The sequence below is a fragment of the Aquarana catesbeiana genome, linkage group LG04 (genome assembly GCF_042186555.1).
Source record: "Aquarana catesbeiana isolate 2022-GZ linkage group LG04, ASM4218655v1, whole genome shotgun sequence".
Taxonomy (NCBI): Eukaryota; Metazoa; Chordata; class Amphibia; order Anura; family Ranidae; genus Aquarana; species Aquarana catesbeiana.
Window position 1 is genome coordinate 220,971,713 of NC_133327.1, and position 21,068 is coordinate 220,992,780.

The 21,068-nt window shown below is 43.6% G+C and overlaps 2 protein-coding genes across 2 annotated transcripts in view; both read right to left on the minus strand.

Moving 5' to 3' along the window:
* EIF5A2 (eukaryotic translation initiation factor 5A2) overlaps nucleotides 1–21,068 on the minus strand; it is a 568,757-nt gene that overhangs the window by 233,825 nt on the left and 313,864 nt on the right. The window lies entirely within an intron of this gene.
* The window catches only part of SLC2A2 (solute carrier family 2 member 2), a 106,266-nt gene that overhangs the window by 17,263 nt on the left and 67,935 nt on the right, over nucleotides 1–21,068 (minus strand). Inside the window, exon 8 of the mRNA XM_073626201.1 lies at nucleotides 9,780–9,884. Coding sequence (XP_073482302.1) covers nucleotides 9,780–9,884 — 105 coding nt within the window. The remainder of the gene's footprint in view (nucleotides 1–9,779; nucleotides 9,885–21,068) is intronic.

Sequence of the window (21,068 nt, forward strand, 5' to 3'; positions counted from 1 at the left end):
CTTCTCAGCTATTGGCTGGACATGTTCATTTTGTACGGTGCTTGGCAGGTGATTGCTGTACACAGCATTCTAAATAAAGGCTATTTACAGCTTACTGAAGAGTTGAATGGTTTACTAATTATTCATCATAGTTATGTCATCAAGAATTCCTGTATCTGTCTGGAAGCCTGTAGGACTGTAGGGGGTAATCCTCACTCTACCTAGTCCTCATATGAGTGGCCGTGTATGCTAGGATTATTCTAGGTATATGTACAAACTATCTTCTTTATACCAATGATACATTGATAACCATGAAGGTTGACATTATGCAGGGGGGATCCTCATTGAATCTGCCAGACCTTTGATGTCATGGTGGACATCTATACTGGGATCATGCAGGGGAGATCCCACCTATATCTGCCCCACTTATTATACAGTGGGCGCCATGTATGCCATTGTTTTGCAGTGTATTTTATCACCCTATCTGGTGCAGTTGTGGCCATGCATGCTGTCATTATTCTGGGAATTTATTCACTCGATCTGCCCCACGTATAATTTAATGGTGTCCATATATGCTGCCATTATTCAGGGTATTTCAACACTCTATAGGGTTTATTTACTAAAGCTATAGAGGGCAAAATCAGTCACAATTCTGCAGAGAAACCAATCAGCTTCCAGGTTTAAGAGCCGGTTCACACTGAGGCTGCACGACTTGCAGCACGACTGCCTCAGGCGACCTGCACACGACAGCAGCGACGATTTGCAAAACGACTTCTATATAGAAGTCAATGCAAGTCGCCTCAAGTCGCCTCCAAAGTAGTACAGGAACCTTTTTCTAAGTCGGAGCGACTTGCATCACTCCTATCTGTTTATCTTCCCCCTTGTGATGCAGTGGTGATCGTGTATGCTAGGATTATTCAATGGAGTCTTGATGTCCAATACATATGCCTGTAATTAAGGGCTAGACTTTATTGCTTAAAAGTTCCTATGTTTAAACTTTCAGATATGTGGGTATCGTACAATAATTTTGCCCCACCTATGATATATTGGTGAGTATGTATGCTGTTATTAAGTGGTAAGTGAGAGCTAGGTCCCCCTAAATATCTGCCCCTCATTTGGTAATGTGCTGGCCAAGTATGCCATGATTATAGAGGCAATATAAATATGCATATAATCAGGTTATACAGTATCTCACAAAAGTGAGTACACCCCTCACATTTTTGTAAATATTTTATTATCTCTTTTCATGTAACAACACTGAAGAAATTACACTTTGCTACAATGTAATGTAGTAGTGTAGTGAGTGTACAGCTTGTATAACAGTGTAAATTTGCTGTCCCCTCAAAATAACTCAACACACAGCCATTAATGTCTAAACCGCTGGCAACAAAAGTGAGTACACAGGGGGGCGTGGCCTGGACATGGCTGAGTGAGGCTGCTTTTTGCCCGTTGGCAGAAGCCCAGGCGAAATCCGCCGATATTTCAAACAATTACAGGAACCATCTCCCGGAGCCAAGGTAGCGGCGCCATGAGGTATCCCACGTGGAGATAAGCAGAAGGCCTTGAAACAGTGCAGAGCGCATAATTCTCCCAACTCCCTGACTACACCCGAATACTCCCTGGATACACCTAGAGAATTGCATCGGGACAGGATGGCATACCCACAGCCACCCGAATCCATTATGGTCGACCAGGACATCCAAAATCTACTGCAGGCTCTCCCCACCAGGACAGACATTGAGGCTCTCATCCTCAGACTCGAAGAAACTCACCGACCTGACATACAAGAGGTGAGGGGAGAAGTCTCTACCCTGGCGGACTGTATGACAACAGGGGAAGCCACTGTATCCTCTTTGGAGGGAAGAGTGTCGGCTTTAGAGCAAACCAGAGATCAACAACAAGATTCCGCTATCGCCTTACAGCTTCACCTGGAGGATATCGAAGACCGGAGTCGCAGGAACAGAATCGGAGAGCCTCGGGGAAACGTTAAGAGAGATCTTCCGCACCGTGTTAGAAGACCCTGAAATTACCATAGAACTGGACAGAGTTCACAGGGCTCTGGGACCCAGGTCTGATGACCCCAACAAGCCCCGTGATGTAGTGTGCAGACTACATAAATATACCCAGAAAGAAAGCATTCTCCGCCGGGCCTGGGAACACGGAGATGTGGAAGTAGGGGGTACGCAGACCAAAATACTGCCGGACTTATCAAGGGCAACTTTGAGACGTAGAGCCCTCCTTCGCCCCCTCCTTGAACTAGCAAAACAGAAAGGTCTAACGTACCGCTGGGGGTACCCACTGTCTGACGTTCTGTAAGGATACAGGCATCTTCACACTACACAGGACCGCGGATCTTCCAGCTCTCTTTCAATTCATGGACACGGAACCAATACAAGTACCGGATTGGCTCCAGTTTCTCTCCTGCCCAACTGGCAGATCAGATCCCCTCATGTTCCGCGGACCTCTGCCACCACGCCAACCGCGGAACAGACGGAGACACCGGACGGCCTCAGAAGGAGAACCCCGTGAGTAGACCATCGGCTATCCATCCCTGTCCAGTACCAACGGCTAGGCTCAATGTGGGTAGCCCCCTGTTCCTGTGCAAAAGGCAATGACTTCCGGACATTTACCCCGTTTTTTATGGGGAGCCCAGAACAGTGACAGTACCCCCGCTGAACACCCACCCCCCCTCCCCTCACCATACACGCCGGAGCTGGCGATGGCCAATATACAGGACTACACCGCACGCTTAGTGCAAAAGTGTGGGGTTCACTGCGGGCTCTCCCAATCTCATATATGTGTTGCGGCAGGACTCTAGGGGACTTCTTCACTGCATTCCCCTTTTGATCGCAGGTTCAACTCCACCTAAAGAACTATGGGACACATCCTTTACAACCCTTGGTGCCCCTTTACTAGCTCAGAGGTCGCTGGGGACTTCACACAAAGGGTAAGCAGAGAAGTGGCCTTTATGAGACTCAATAGGACACGCTTTGAATAGAGGGAGAAGCCGTCGCTGAGAACACCGCTCTTCAGATTCAAGGAGGTGTTACAGTGAGCAGTAGACTGACCCTGTTCCTATTAAGTAACCCCTTCTTGCTTTGCCTTGCGTAGTAGGTACAGTTACATACATGCTAACCCTAAGGACTGCTACATACATCAGTGGTGGAGGGGGAGGGGGGGACGCTCTCATTGTTTAGCACCTGCTTTATTTGCCACGACAGATGTAGGGTACTTAGATACCTCCGGGCATGTGAAATACGGATCACAAGTTTGTACCTTATCCTGTACACTGGAGCATTACTACTTATAGGGCTACCCCCATTTCATTTCATTTACTTTACTTTACTTAAATAATCTTTAATGCTGGATGGGGATGGAAATGTTACTTAAACCATTACATGTTTTGGATTTCGTTGATGATACCGTTTTGTTTCTGGTAATGTTGGCTTCATCTCTCGCCTCTGTTGGTTTTATTTGCTTGTTCCACTAGAGCACATGATATTCCATAGTTAATCTACCCATTTTGTCCTCAGTGGTACACCGCCATTTCACACACAAAATTCATAAATAGCCGGGGGTGGATGGAGGGGTCCGGGAGCTCGCTTCCCGGCACTGTCTATTTACCATCTCACATAGGACTGCGCTCCAATCCCAGATCCTTTTTTTTTTTTTTTTCTGGGGAGCGTCATAGCCAGTTCGGCTACTCTAGTATTTCTACCAAAGCTGCACACCCTTGTGACAGCTTCCTAACTTCTTCCTAATTCTTAACTGGGTCTATCCACCCCCATCTACTGACCCTAACTCTCTGAACCTCTAGCCTCCCCCCTCCACCTTCCTCCCTTCCCCCCCTCATCCCTCTATCCCCCAACACCCCTACAATTCGCGAACATGACTACACTAAATATAGTCTCACTGAATGTGAAGGGCCTAAACACACCTGAGAAGAGACGAATGCTGCTCCATGACATGCGCCGCATGGGGGCTGATATCGTCTTTTTGCAGGAAACACATTTCAGGGAAGGTACTCTACTGACACTTCAGAACAGATTTTACCCAGTGGTATACCATTCAAGATACATGGAAGCTAAATCCAGAGGGGTTTCCATTCTAATTTCAGCTAAAATACCTTGGTCACTCACAGATGTAAAATATGACAGGGAAGGTAGATTCCTCTTCCTAAAGGGGCGGATAGGAGACGTAAAAATGACTCTAGCTAACATATACTCCCACAACACCCAACAAGACATAATCCTTAAACGCCATTTAGAACAACTTTTGCAATTCTCGGAAGGGCAACTGATCCTGGGTGGAGACCTTAACGCCCCCCTAACACCGTCAGAGGATACTTCCATTGGAACGTCCTCTACCTCGCGAGACATGCGTAAACGTATCGGCTTGATGCTACACTCCATGCAACTGATAGATGCTTGGCGTCTTTTTCACCTGGGAGAAAGGGATTATACTTTTTTTCTAGACCACACTAGACGTACTCCCATATCGACTACTTCCTGATCCCTCACAGACACCTGCAAGGGATTAAAGAATCCACAATAGGATCAATCACGTAGTCAGACCACGTTCCGATAACACTGCGTTACTCTATCTCAGACACCCCGTCGACACAGAGACCACCATGGAGACTGAACGAGGGCTTGCTGAAAGATCCAGACATTCTGGCGAAGGTGACTAAGGAAATAGGTCACTATTTCTCTTCTAATAGCACCCCCGACTGCGACATCGGATTAGTGTGGGAAGCGCACAAAACCGTTATTAGGGGGATACTCATCATACATGGCTCACGACTCAAACAACAAAGGACTGCACAACTGAACTCATTACTAAAGAAACTACAAACACTAGAAGCCAACCACAAGCAGGCCCCTACCAAACAACTAGAAATAGAACTTGACCTAGTTTGTATGCAGGTCACTGACCTCTTACGCTACAAAGCAAAAGCGGCATTACAGATTAGCAGAAGGAAAGTTTACGAATCCAGTAACAAATGCGGGAGACTACTTGCCCAATCGCTCCGAGAGCAAAGACTAGCGTCGTACATACCTCACATCATACCCCCCACGGGACGGAAGGTTTCCCTACCCCTGCATATTGTGCAGGAGTTCAGATACTTCTAGGCTTCTTTATACAATCTAAACGAGACACAAAACACCCCAGAAGGGATCGCAGATTATATATCGGCTTCCCTTATGCCGTCCCTCCCAGAGGAAGCAAAAATGCTATTAGAAGACCCCATTACCCTACCAAAACTTCAACTTGCATTAAATAGTACCAAACCAGGCAAAGCCCCAGGTCCGGATGGACTCACTGTCTCCTACTACAAAACTTTACTCCCCTCCCTAGGCCAACATCTAGTCAGACTCTTTAACGATCTTAGCACTGGGGGAAAGTTTCACAGATCCACATTACAGGCGCAAATCTCAGTTATACTAAAAGAGGGCAAAGATCCAGGTCAATGCGGATCCTATCGTCCAATCTCCCTTCTGAATACTGATCTCAAACTCTTCACAAAGATCATATCCTCCAGACTACAACACCACCTCACTTATCTCGTACACCTAGACCAAGTTGGTTTTGTCCCAACCAGGGAAGCTAGGGACAATACAATTAAAGTCCTCAATCTCCTACATCTAGCTAACAGCACCAAAACTCCATGCGTCTTCCTTGGGACAGACGCTGAAAAAGTGTTCGACCGGGTGAGCTGGTTCGCAACGCTGAAACATATAGGACTAGGAGACAAAATGCTGAACTGGATTACCGCGGTATACTCAGACCCGACGGCTAGAATTAGAGCAAACGGAGTATTTTCAGAGCCCTTCCCAATTACCAACAGGACCAGACAAGGCTGCCCACTTTTGCCGTTGCTCTTCGCGTTGTCTATAGAACCCTTCCTATGTCACATTAGGTCGAATCCAGATATAACCGGGGTAGAAGTTAACAAAAGGCAATTTAAAGTCTCTGCATATGCTGACGACCTGATGTTTTCCCTCACAAACCCAACCATCTCCCTATACAATTAGGTGGAGGTTGTTTCACATCTAAGGTTGCAGCAGCATTTTACATTTCAATTTTTGTTTGCGATATTTGTTTTTTATCTAACACATGTGGGGATCATTTCCACTTATGGGATAGCGCAGTATTTTTTACGATATTACAACCATCTCCCTCCCCACCTATGGTCAACTAGCTAATCTGAAAATTAACTTTAGCAAATCAGAAGCAATGGGTCTGGGAATCCCTCAACCACAACTCACACATCTCCAAACCAGCTTCCACTTAAAATGGACTACAACAGCTCTGAAGTACTTAGGTACATACATACCGCCGTTTTTCTCCCGCCTATTTAAACTTAACTCCCCTCCCCTCCTAAAGAATGTCCAAAAATTACTAGATAAATGGACCTGCAGCCTACACTCTTGGTTTGGCCGCTGCAACATTCTCAAAATGACAATCTTACCCAAGTTCCTCTACCTCTTGCAGACCATCCCTATTCATATACCCGTGGATTACTTCAACTAAATACGATCAGCTTTCATAAAATTCCTCTGGGCAGGGAAAAAAAACGCGCCTACATTGAAAGATTCTTTCACTCCCCAAACCCAACGGAGGCCTGGCCATGCCAAAACTTCATACCTACTATAAGGCGACCCACTTAAGTAGACTTATCGATTGGTGCCGTCACACAAACACCAAATTGTGGGCGCAACTTGAACAAGCACAGAGTGCGACTCCCCTACGTAGAGCCCCCTGGTGCTACACCGCCCTTCCACCAGATCTTAAACACCACCCGTTAATAGGCAATACTGTTAAGGTCTGTGCACAACTGATTTATTCTTCCCCCCTCTTTTCCCGTAACTCACCCCTTCGACCCATATTGGGTAACCCTCGGTTTGAACCAGGCCTGAGTGATGGGAGATTTCGGGAACTGGGCGAGGAGGGATTATATCAAGCCTCACATTTCAGTGCTATGGGTCGATGGACATCGATCGAGGAACTATCTAACCCAGAGGGACAGTATCGACTAGATTTTTTGAGGGCACTGCAGCTCCACCACTTCCTACGCAGTATGCCACCACCCAATGATACCAATCAGGCCCTCACGTCAATGGAGGAGCTATGTACGGGGACAGGGACCCTACTACACTCACTCTTACTGACATATGGCATGTTAATCGCACCACCAGGGGAAGGTCAACTGCAAAGCTTAACCAAGTGGGAAAAGGAACTAAACTGCCACTTTACAACCAGCAAAACACAGCACATTCTTAAATTCACACACAAATCCTCCTTGTGCACTAAGATTCAGGAGACACACTACAAACTCCTCACACACTGGTACAGAACCCCAGTACTACTTAACAAGATTTTCCCTTCGGTGTCAGATGTTTGCTGGCGTTGCCAAGAGGAAAAAGGCACACTCCTCCATATTTTCTGGTCCTGTCCCTGGATCCAGAACTTCTGGAGAGAAGTCCGCCAGATAGCTCAAAAATTCACAGACCGCAATATTCCAGACGACCCGGCATATTTCTTCCTACACAATACTGGCACCCCTGCACGGATTTACAAAAAATCAGTCATACGCCACTTAATAGATGCAGCGAAGGCTTGCATCCCACTCTACTGGAAATCCCCTCATCCACCGACCATAGCCAGTTGGCTCACAAAAGTTGAAGATATCAATCAGATGGAGGACTTAATCCTCACAAGTCCAGAAAGACAAGAAACGTACTCCAAAACCTGGCAACTATGGAATATCTTCAAATACTCAGATGAGGGGCAGGCCCTCCATGCTTAGTGAATATAACCAAAGTGTCAATATTTTGTGTGGTCACCATTATTTTCCAGCACTGCCTTTACCCGCTTGGGCATGGAGTTCACCAGTGCTTCATAGGTTGCCACTGGAGTTTAGGTTTAGGCCTGGAGACATGCTTGGCCAGTCCATCACCTTTACCCTCAGCTTCTTTAGCAAGGCAGTGGTCGTCTTGGAGGTGTGTTTGGGGTTGTTATCATGTTGGAATACTGCCTTGCGGCCCAGTCTTCAAAGGGAGGGGAACATTCTCTGATTCAGTATGTCACAGTACATGTTGGCATTCATGGTTCCCTCAATGAACTGTAGCTCCTCAGTGCCGGCAACACTCATGCAGACCATGACACTCCCACCGCTATGCTTGACTGTAGACAAGACACACTTGTCTTTGTACTCCTCACCTGGTTGCCTCCACACACGCATGACAACATTTGAACCAAATAAGTTTATCTTGGTCTCATCAAACCACAGGACATGGTTCCAGTAATCCATGTCCTTAGTCTGTTTTTCTTCAGCAAACTATTTGCGGGCTTTCTGCATCATCTTTAGAAGAAGCTTCCTTCTGGGACGACAGCTATGCAGACCAATTTGATGCAGTGTGCGGCGTATGATCTGAGCACTGACAGGTTGACCCCCCACCCCTTCAACCTCTGCAGCAATGCTTTTAGCACTCATACATCTATTTCTCAGAGGCAACCTCTGGATTTGATGCTGAGCACACGCACTCAACTTCTTTGGTCGACCATGGTGAGGCCTGTTCTGAGTGGAACCTGTCCTGTTAAACCACTGTATGGTCTTGGCCACTGTACTGCAGCTCAGTTTCAGGGTCTTGGCAATCTTCTTATAGCCTAAGCCATCTTTATGTAGAGCAACAATTCTTTTTTTCAGATCCTCAGAGAGTTCTCTGCCATTAGGTGCCATGTTGAACTTCCAGTGACCAGTATGAGAGAGTGAAAGCGATAACACCACATTTAACACACCTGCTCCCCATTCACACCTGAGACCTTGTAACACTAACAAGTCACATTACACCGGGGAGGGAAAAATGGCTGATTGGGCCCAATTTGGACATTTTCAGTTAGGGGTGTACTCACTTTTCTTGCCAGTGGTTTAGACATTAATGGCTGTGTGTTGAGTTATTTTGAGGGGACAGCAAATTCACACTGCTATGCAAGCTGTACACTCACTACACCAGTGTTTCTCAACTCCAGTCCTCAAGGCGCACCAACAGGTCATGTTTTCAGGATTTCCCTCAGATGAAACAGCTATGGTAATTACTAAGGCAGTGAAACTGATCAAATCACCTGTGCAAAATAGTGGAAATCCTGAAAACATGACCTGTTGGTGTGCCTTGAGGACTGGAGTTGAGAAACACTGCACTACACTACTACTTTACATTGTAGCAAAGTGTAATTTCTTCAGTGTTGTCACATGAAAAGATATAATAAAATATTTACAAAAATGTGAGGGGTGTACACACTTTTGTGAGATACTATGGGAATAATTAGCATGGTTTTGTTCTTTATGCTAAAGGGCCCCTCCAAACCTTTGAGATGTGTTATATTGTGTTACCACACTCCCATTATATCTCGTGTTAATGTGCGTTGTTACGTCAGCCAGCACACCAGAAACTGAACCTGGCCTTTTTTTTGATGCAGCACACCACAATGCATAGTAGTGTATTACCATGCATTGTGGTGTGCTGCAATCCAGGTCCATTGCCTTAGTGCATTGGGGTGTCATTCAGAAAGAATGATACAGAAACAGACTATTGCGTACAACTGTGATATCATGCAATGCAGTAACGTATGCCTTACTAAAGTGTAGTTAGCCGGCCTACAGGAATAAAGATATTTCATCCAAAAAGTGTTCCCTAACCCTCTCAGTTTAGCACCTCCACAAGAAAATGTTTATGTACTGTGTGTGCATACATATGTATTTTTTCCAAGTGGTATAGTTACCCAGCCTGAAAACTTACGGAAACAATAGTGGCGACTGTATTTACTGCACCAACTCCTATGGTTGCATATACTGGTTGGCTAATTCCTGCCTTTGTAAAGATACTTGTAGAATAGTAGAAAATCTGTTAAACAAAATACAAAATTAAATATTGTTATGTAGAAGGTTTGGCTAATAAAAAAAAAAACAATCTCTTACTATATCACTTTGACCTTGTTCCCTTTGTACAAAAGGAAGCTTCTTTTATCTTACTGCTGACTAGTTACAACCAGATAGAATACTGTCAACTATGAACAAAACAAAATATGCACAAGCAGATTGAGACAGTGCTATTGCATTGCATTCTCAGCCTAATGCTAGGTAGAAGGTTCCAAAATAACAACAATATAAAAAGAAAGAACACTTCTGAAAGTAGGTTTTACCAGACAAAAACAGCATAGAATATCAGACTACTGGGCTAAAGCTAATAGCATCACAATCCTGTGTAAGTAACATAATTAAGGACATATCATGCCATTTTTTTTCAAAAATGTTTTTTTTTGCCGGCAATTCTTTTTTTACATCTAGCTGACATCGGGGAACCCCGCTGACAGCTGATGACTCATCGGTTGTTAAGGATGCGGTGGCCGGCTTCCCAGCCCGCTCCTTAGCAAAAAGCTTTATACAGTATGTTTAAAGAGAAAAAAAACGCAAAACGCAAAATGCATGAAAACTGCATGCAAAAACACATCAAAAACGCGGGCTTAAATATGCAAAACGCACCAACCACAACTGCATAGATGTGAACCTAGGCTTACAGTCTAATGTCCCTGTCAGTCATACACACATACAGTGTAGGAACAATTTGGTCTGAAGCCAGAAAAGGTATCAGTATGAAGAAACTAAAGCACATAGTAGTGAAGGCCCACACACAGAGGATATACAACTCTCCATGCACATAGGATTCAGAAAAATAAAAAATAAATAAAGTGCGCTAATTATATGAAAATACACACATAGATGTGAATACATGTGGGTAGTAGTAAAAACCACAATCTACTGAGAGCAAGTAAATGACTCCATGAGTGGTAAAAATATATAAGTGCAAAACATAAAAACTCAAATAAAAAGAAGAAACAAAAAATGTGTACATGTGAAATACAATGATATTAATAGCGTGAAAATCTGAAAATCAAACAAACTCAGTCCATGGGTTCAAATATAAAAAGTTCATCAGTGAAAAAAAGCTTCCATCCACTATACAGCTCAGCAGCAACTAATCCCCCTATGAGTGGATTGACAAAGGAGAGAGATGTGCAGGATGGTGCAAATCCACTGGCGGTGACTCCAATAAGTGAGAAAGTGATAAAGGTGGACTCTTACCCTCCGTGTTGGACCCCCTCCTTGGCAGGGTCTATCAGGCATGCAGATTTTTGCCCTCTGCAGGGACCATGTAATGAGAAGATCTCCCCAGCAGCTGTTAGGAATGTTGTCTCCGGGCTGGTCCAAGTGAAACGCCTGGAGAGGGGGGAAGGAAAGCTCTCTTGCTCCCAGTGTGGCAAAGGAAAAAACAAAAGAGCGGAGCTCCAATAGTGTAAAAAGTTTCGGAATTTATTAAATAAAAGTACAGACCGCAACGGAGAGTGCACGCTCCGTGAGGTGAAAATACAATTAAAAACAAGCCGGCATATAAAAATCGTAATAACCCGTGCATAACATGGGGCAATCGTGACGGCTTACAACGTAGCCACGCCCTACATGTTTCGTCATTAGTAGGCGTCTTCAAAGGGGCCCCTTTATATGCCGGCTTGTTTTTAATTGTATTTTCACCTCACGGAGCGTGCACTCTCCGTTGCGGTCTGTACTTTTATTTAATAAATTCCGAAAACTTTTTACACTATTGGAGCTCCGCTCTTTTGTTTTTTCCTTTGCCACACTGGGAGCAAGAGAGCTTTCCTTCCCCCCTCTCCAGGCGTTTCACTTGGACCAGCCCGGATCGGAGACAACATTCCTAACAGCTGCTGGGGAGATCTTCTCATTACATGGTCCCTGCAGAGGGCAAAAATCTGCATGCCTGATAGACCCTGCCAAGGAGGGGGTCCAACACAGAGGGTAAGAGTCCACCTTTATCACTTTCTCACTTATTGGAGTCACCGCCAGTGGATTTGCACCATCCTGCACATCTCTCTCCTTTGTCAATCCACTCATAGGGGGATTAGTTGCTGCTGAGCTGTATAGTGGATGGAAGCTTTTTTTCACTGATGAACTTTTTATATTTGAACCCATGGACTGAGTTTGTTTGATTTTCAGATTTTCACGCTATTAATATCATTGTATTTCACATGTACACATTTTTTGTTTCTTCTTTTTATTTGAGTTTTTATGTTTTGCACTTATATATTTTTACCACTCATGGAGTCATTTACTTGCTCTCAGTAGATTGTGGTTTTTACTACTACCCACATGTATTCACATCTATGTGTGTATTTTCATATAATTAGCGCACTTTATTTATTTTTTATTTTTCATGGTATACACAGATATTGGTGTATTTTGTGTGCAGCTTTTACCTTTGACCTTTTTTGCTCTGCAGCGCAGTTTTTCTTTTTCTTTTTGAACATAGGATTCAGACCCCAGCATTACAAAGCAAAAGTGCTACTCCCATTTGAAGAAAACATATACAGTATATGAGAAGGTGCACACAGAAAATTATTTCTACTAAGACATATATTATTGTCTGTAAAAATTGGAAAAAACTGCGCTAAACCAATAGTGATAAAATTAAAGCAGCTAACACACAAACAAACAAAGTCCAGATAAATGTGTGAAAAATAGTGTAGCGCTAAATAGTGAAATGCCTGTATGTGCAAGGAAGCACTGAATAATAAAAATAACTACTAAGAGAGTGATGGTCAATCACTCACTAAAGTGCATGTGCAAAAGTGCTGACAAAAAAACAAAGCAAAATCAATGAGCCATGATGAATTGGTACATAAAAAATAAATACACTCAAATGCATGAAGAAAAACCAGTTCACTATGTGGTAGCAAAACAACACATCACGTGTGCTACCAAAGATTGTAAACACCAAATTCCAGAGAGTGCCAGCAGTGAAGGATCCACTTCTGGGGATGAAGGATGGCTCAACTTCAGATGGAATAGGTGAAATATATATGTAGATTTCAAATCAATTTTCAAAGTGGAAAAGATAAAACACCCTTACCAGATGCGGTGGACACACCTGCCATACGGCAGTGAGTCTTAACGGGCTCTGAGTGCTGTGATTCCTACCGCTATGGTGTGGTTGAGATGAAAAAAGCCAGATGGAACCAAACGGTAGATCCCTGGACTCCAAACATAAGACCAGACAACATCAATGGGCCAACTGGTGGGTCATTCCAGAGGATAGCCATGGAAATGGATGTTCTCAACAAGAGACGGGTATGCAGGAAAATATAAGAAAAAGGTAGCTCCCAATGGTGCAGGTCAATAAAAATAAAAAAAAAATTATTTAAGATCATACATCGAATGACAGATGCAGAAAAGATAAAAACTGTGATAAAAAAAACGGTAAAAGCAATGTGGAAGGCATAAGATCAGCAGGACTGATGCATTTCAACACCATGGGTCATCAACTGGGGCATATCTCTTGCCTCCCCACATTGCTATCATATTTATAAACTAGTTCATAATGATGTGAATAACCGGCAACGCCCCCAACGGTGCAAGACGGGAAGTGAGGCCAAACACTTGCCCTCCATGCCTCTATATCAGTCTAAGTGACTGAGAGGTAAAACAAATGATCTTTAAAATATACAGTAATGCTAAAATGAATGGATAAAATATAATGGCTATAGATATATATATAGATATATATATATAGAATCACTCAAGTGCCTTAGCCCCTTAAAACCAAGCCTCTTGTTAATTAGGTGGTAAAGAGGGAATGGCAAATAGGAGAATATCACACATACATAGTGTTGATGGCGCCAGGTCATGTGACACTGACCAATCCATCTTGGAAAGCATAGGTATCACGTAGATGTGTGTAAAACACACACGCGCTCCCACTACCAGGTGTGCAGCAGCACCACAACATCAAGGAGGCCGGGGTATAGGTGTCACGCTGATGCGAACGAGAGCGAGGCAGCGCCACTACGTGATCAGAGAAGCGCAACGGAAACCCCGCCTACCGAACGTGAACCGACGTACCAGCGTCATCCTGGCAGTGGGAAGGGAGCCAATACGAACACTGAGATATGTGGGTGTGTACCCTCATCATCCATAGACAGCACAGAGTGTTTGCAATGAGGGCTCGGGACCCAGCCAATAAGGATCCCAGAAGGTCTCCAATTGGCCAAGGAGAGTGTCTCCTAACTGCACAAAGGAGACATATCAGGACAGAGGGCTTGTAAGCCAAAACCAGTGATAAAATGCAAACATACAAACAGTGACTACAAGAACGCATGTGAGAGACAAAGATATTACATAATCGGGACAGAACAAATATACTGTCCTGTTCATATTAAAGGAACATATACCTGCAACATAGTAAAGAAACTCTTGCCAAGGGTCAGTGTGTCACATAGTGAAGGAAAATATGCCTGCAAAATAATAAAGGGACTCATACCAAGGGGGGTGTGCCGCAGGCAGTAGACCACTGGTAGGGAAGTGCCACTCACGCCCGGTTGATGAAAAGGTGATGTCAAAATCAACATTCATCCCGTAGGGTGAGTAGCACTTCAACTCATATATCCAGTAGGTCTCGAACCACGAGACACCCCGCAAACAGGAATCACCTCGCCAGTGTGGTACAAGCTTGTCTATGACCTGGAACTGAATACCTGTGGGGTCTTTATTGTGATGTTCCAGGTAATCCCTAGAAATACAATTCAGAATGTATACCACCAAGGTGATTATAACCGGGGTAGACATATTTCCAACAATAGGGGTAAAGGTTACCCCACTAGGGTAAGGGGTTATCAACAGGGGGATACCAGGGACACACATTATGTTGAGAATAATGGTGCGCCCTCCAGAGCTTGGCATAATGATCGTTCTGGTTATGGTAGAGAAAATTACTCTCAAAGTACACCTATACGTACCCAGAATCGATATGCCCCTCTCCGTGATGAGGGTTCATATGGAACACACCCTGATCATTGTTCTTACATGAATCGTGATGAAGAGGAGTTTATGAGAACCCCCTATAATTATAACTATCGGGACCCATCCCAACCCTCGGGTTTTCACCGACCCATTCCCAATTACACCAAAAGCCCAAAAAGAAACAAGGCTCCAGAGGAGGGTGGCGCCTTCAAAGGCAAAAGGAAAAGAACTCACTAGGTGCAGGCATTTTTAACTTAAGCAAAACAGTACTCACAGATGAAGAAACGCATGTACTAGACAAGGGACTTAAATTTGTTCCCCCTTACTTAACAAATTTTCCACTTTTATTGATCTTCAGAAGTTCATTCGAAAGCTCAACATACAGAGACATTTTCTGTCCTCTCCTGCAGGAGGTTTGAGGATGGATGAGCAGGGTACAAGTATACATTTGTACCTTTCCAATCCATCCTTATTTAACCCACCCAGTAGTACACATTTCATCAATGTGTTTTGGACCCTAGTGCTCAAAGATCTTGATGTTTTACCCAATAAAAGGGTTCATCAAGATCCTGCTATCCCTTCGGGACTCAAATCCCTGTGCGAGAGAAAAAATCTCATTATCTGCCCCACCGATAAGGGAGGTGGGATTGTTTTGTTGGACAAGGAGGATTATATTAAGGAAATGATGAGACTTCTAGATGATCGCACCACTTACAAGGTGCTTCCTGGAGATCTGACTGTAAACTACAAAAGGGCTTTGATAGAGATAGTGAACGAGGGTGCTTCTTTGAATATTCTGGATAAGAAAGAAAAGGAATATTTGATCCCATTGGCCCCACGGATCCCCATCGTCTACTATTTACCCAAGGTTCAAAAGAATTTAGCCAATCCTCCGGGTCGCCTGATCGTCAGCGGCATTGACTCAATGACCTCAAGGATTGGACGCTATATAGATTTTTACCTCCAACCGCTAGCCAAACTTATCCCGTCCTATTTGAAGGACACTCGTGACACCATCAAGCTTTTGGAATTGGTTGAGTACCAGGATAGTTTTATCATGGTCACCGCGGATGTCTCCGCCTTTTATACGTGTATTCCTCATTTGGGCCTCGCTGCAGTTGAATTGTTTCTGTCCCGGAATTCTGCCCTCCCCTTGACGACATCCTCCTGCTCTGGAATGGTGACAGAATTTCCCTGGACAGCTTCATGGCCACTTTGAATGATAACGACCGTGGCATTGTTTTGAACTATGAGGCCAGTTCCACGACTATCCACTTTTTAGATCTGGAAGACACGACTACACACCAAGGCTTGGAGTTTAAGACCTACTTCAAGCCTACTGACAGGAATGGCTACATTCCTGTGAACAGTTGTCACCATAATCAGTGGTTGGATTCAGTCCCTCATGAACAGTTTTTACGTCTTAGACGAAACTGTACTAGTGACACTGTCTTCCATCATCGGTCCGAGATACCTAAACAGAGATTTCAAGAAAAAGGTTACAGATCTACTGTACTTGATGCTGACATTTAAGCTGTCTCCAGGCTGGATAGAAATTCTCTATTGGTAGACCATCTGAAACCTACAAGGGAGAATAAATTCAAGTGGTCCTTTTTTACTTCTATCTCAACACAAAGAGATTAAAAAAGATTTTGAATAAACATTGGAAAGTGCTACTAGGTGATCGGGTCTTGGGACCTGCTCCCCCTGAGCAGGCTGGTATCATCTCCAGGGGTTTACGATTAGAACTTTTGGAATAAGAGTTAATTAAGCTAAGATTAAAAAGGTGTGTATAAAACATAGTGTGCCACGACATTACCTGGAACATCACAATAAAGACCCCACAGGTATTCAGTTCCAGGTCATAGACAAATTTGTACCACACTAGCGAGGTGATTCCTGTTTGCAGGGTGTCTTGCAGCTCAAGACCTACTGGATATATGAGTTGAAGTGCTACTCACCCTACGGGATGAATGTTGATTGGGACATCAACTGCTTCATCAACCGGGCGTGAGTGGCACTTCCCTACCAGTGGTCTACTGCCTGTGGCACACCCCCCTTGGTATGAGTCTCTTTATTATTTTGCAGGCATATGTTCCTGCACTGTGACACACTGCCCCTTGGCAAGAGTTTCTTTACTATGTTCCTTTAATATGAACAGGACAGTATATTTGTTCTGTCCCGATTATGTAATATCTTTGTCTCTCACATGCGTTCTTCTAGTCACTGTTTGTATGTTTGCATTTTTATCATTTTTATTGTTTATGCCATTAACTGGTTTGGGCCTACAAGCCCTCTGTCCGGATATGTCTCCTTTGTGCAGTTAGGAGACACTCTCCTTGGCCGATTGGAGACCTTCTGGGATCCTTATTGGCTGGGTCCCGAGCCCTCATTGCAGACACTTTGTGCTATCTGAGGACGATGAGGGTACATGCCCACATATCTCAGTGTTGGTATTGGCTCCCTTCCCACTACCAGGGATGATGCTGGTACGTCGGTTCACGTTCGGTAGGCAGGGTTTCTGTTGCGCTTCTGTGATGACGTAGTGGCGCTGCCGCGCTCTCGTTCACGCGTGCGCGTGTGACATGCATCAGTGTGACACCTATACCCCGGCCTCCTTGATGATGTTGTGGCGTTGCTGCATTCCTGGTAGTGGGAGCGTGTGCACGTTTTACACACATCTACGTTATACACATGCCTTCCAAGACGTGATTGGTCAGTGTCACATGACCTGGCGCCATCAACACTCTGTATGTGTGATATTCTCCTATTGACCATTCCCTCGTTACCACCTAATTAAGACGAGGCTTGATTTTAAGGGGCTAAGGCACTTGAGTGATTCAGGGCATATCTATAGCCACTATATTTTATGCATTTATTTTAGCATTACTGTATATTTTAAAGATCAATTGTTTATTTGACCTCTCAGTCACTTAGACTGATATAGAGGCATGGAGGGCAAGTGTTTGGCCTCACTTCCAGTCTCGCACCATTGGGGGCGTTGCCGGTTATTCACATCATTACGAACTAGTTTATAAATATAATAGCAATGTGGGGGGGCAAGAGATATGCCAAAGTTGATGACCTATGGTGTCGAAACGCGTCGGAGCTGCTGATCTTATGCCTTCCACATTGCTTTTACCCAATTTTTGTGGTCACAGTTTTTATCTTTTCTGCATCATTCAATGTATGATCTTAAATAAAAATATTTTTTTTGATTGACCTGCACCATTGGGAGCTACCTTTTTCATATATTTTCCTGCATACCCGTCTTTTGTTGAGAACATCCATTTCTACGGCTATCCTCTGGATTGACCCACCAGTTGGCCCATCGATGTTGTCTGGTCGTATGTTTGGAGTCCAGGGATCTACCGTTTGGTTCCATCTGGCTTTTTCATCTCTGCCACACCACAGCGGTAGGAATCACAGCGTTTAGAGCCCGTTAAGACTCACTGCCGTATGGTAGGTGTGTCCACCGCATCTGGTAAGGGTGTTTTATCTTTTCCACTTTGAAAATTGATTTGAAATCTTCGTATATATTTCACCTATTCCATCTGAAGTTGAGCCATCCTTCATCACCAGAAGTGGATCCTTAAATGCTGGCACTCTCTGGACTTTGGTGTTTACAATCTTTGGTAGCACACATGATGTGCTGTTTTGCTACCACATAGTGAACTGGTTTTTCTTCATGCATTTCAGTGTATTTACTTTTTATGTACCAATTCATCATGGCTCATTGAATTTGCTTTGTTTTATGTCAGCACTTTTGCACATGCACTTTAGTGAGTGGTTGACCATCACTCTCTTAGTAGTTATTTTTATTATTCAGTGCTTCCTTGCACATACAGGCATTCCACTATTTAGCGTTACACTATTTTTCGCACATACATTATTGTCTGACTTCACATGTTCTTATCACCGAAAACCTATGATGAACTCAATTAAAATGCACAACCAGCATGAATCAGGACTGCAGCTCATCAGTGTGTACAGAACTCTGTCCCTGTACCTGCTGAGCTGCTCTGTAACACAGACCTGTACTCTATGTGCATTGGGTCTCATGCATAGTGGACGTTTTTTGCTCCTAGGGGTGTTTGGTATTTTTTTCCCTGCCTCTAAACACCCCTGCATATTAGTTTTCATGCACTCATGGCCTTTAGATGAGTTTAGAAGCAAAGGCTTTTAGAGGCAGAAAAAAAAACCACAGCCAGTAGCAGAGTTTTGGCAGAAATAATGCTTGATATGACTAAATGCACTTAAAGGAGTCCAAACACGTGCTAGGCGCATTTAGCGCTTGAGCAGTAATTCTTTTCATTGGCAATAATAAATTAATATTCTGGTCAATTAAGTGAATTAACGCCCAATATGCTTGACATGTCTAAACACGTTACACAAGTTTACAAGGGTCTAGCATTTTATTTGTCAAAACACTGTTGCCAGGAGGAAAGAAGTCTGGGAGAGTTAGTAAAACGTCCAGTGTGCATGAGGCCTTAGTGGTGAAAATGTCTTTGTAACATACAATAATATGGGTAAATAACATGTGATTAGGCAAGCACTATGTATGTTAGGCCCAGTTTACACTACTGCTATTTGATTTTGACTTAATTATGTAGTATGTATGGTTTCATTTTGGATGCTGTTTGCATATTCTGTGGGACCAAATCACACTGTAAATTGCACCAAAGTAGCACAGGACCCTTTCCCAAAGTCGTATCAGAGCTGCACTGCATTGATGTAAACAGGCACCACTGGGAGCAATTTCCATTGTCATGCGATTCAGTGCAACACAAGTGAACAATGCCTTAAAAGCAGATGACACACGTGTGTGCATGAGCTTGATTGCAAAATTTTACTGACTACAGTAGTTTTACTTACATATATTTGCATAAACATATACTCTACATATAATGTGTAGGTATGTATATACTGTATACAGTACTATGCAAAATATTTTGGCAGGTTTGAAGAAATGCTGTAAAGTAAGAATGCTTTACAAAATATATATTTTAAATTGTTTATTTTAATCAATTTACAAAATGCAAAGTTAGTAAACAGAAGAGAAATCTATATCAAATCAATATTTGATGGGAATACCCTTTGGCTTCAAGCCAGCATCAATTCTTACACTTGCACAATTTGTACACTTGCACAAAGTCAGGGATTTTGTAGGGTTAGAATTGGGTTTATGAATAACCAATTATACCAAGCAGATGCTAATGATCATCAGTTTCATATGTAGGTTGAAACACAGTAATTAACTTAAACAGGAAGAGCTGTGTAGGAGGCTTAAAACTGAGTGAGGAACAGCCAAACTCTGCTACTTCCCTTTGACATCAGAAGATGTCCAGCAGTGCCTTCAGCACAGAACTGGAGGAAACCAGTGAGACCCAAGTACACCCATCTTCTGTCCGGAGAAGTATGGCCAGAATTGGTCTTCATGAAAGAATTCTGGCCAAAAAGCCATATTTCCGACGTGGAAACAAGGCTAAGCGACTCAACTATGCACTAAATCATAGGATCTGGGGTACAGAAAAATTGCAGCAGGTGCTTTGGACTGATGATGAAATATTTTGCTGTAGCAAGAGGCAGTATGTTCACCGAAGGGCTGGAGAGAGGTACAATAATGAGTGTCTGCAGGCAACAGTGAAGCATGGTGGATGTTCCTTGCAAGTGTGGGGCTGCATTTCTGTTAATAGAGTTGGAGATTTGGTCAGGGCCAATGGTGTCCTCAATGCTGACAAATACAGGCAGATACTTATCCATCATGGCATACCAGCAGGGAGTTGTGTGATTGGCCCCAAATGTATTCTGCAGCAGGACAACGACCCCAAACATACTGTCAGTGTCATTAAGAATTATCTTCAGCGTAAAAAAGAACAAGGAGTCCTTGCAGTAATGGTTTGGCCCCCACAGAGCCTTGATCTCAACATCATCCAGTCTGTCTGGAATTACATGAAGAGACAGACGGATTTGAGGCAGCCTCCATCCACAGAAGATCTGTGGTTAGTTCTCCAAGATGTTTGGAAAAACGTACCTGCTCCTTCAAAAACTGTGTACAAGTGAACCTAGAAGAATTGATGCTTTTTTGAAGGCAGAGGGTGGTCACACCAAATATTGATTTGATTTGGATTTCTTTTTCGTTCATTTACTTTCCATTTTGTTAATTGATAAAAAATAAACTATTAGCACTTCTATTTCTGAAAGCATTCTTCATTTACAG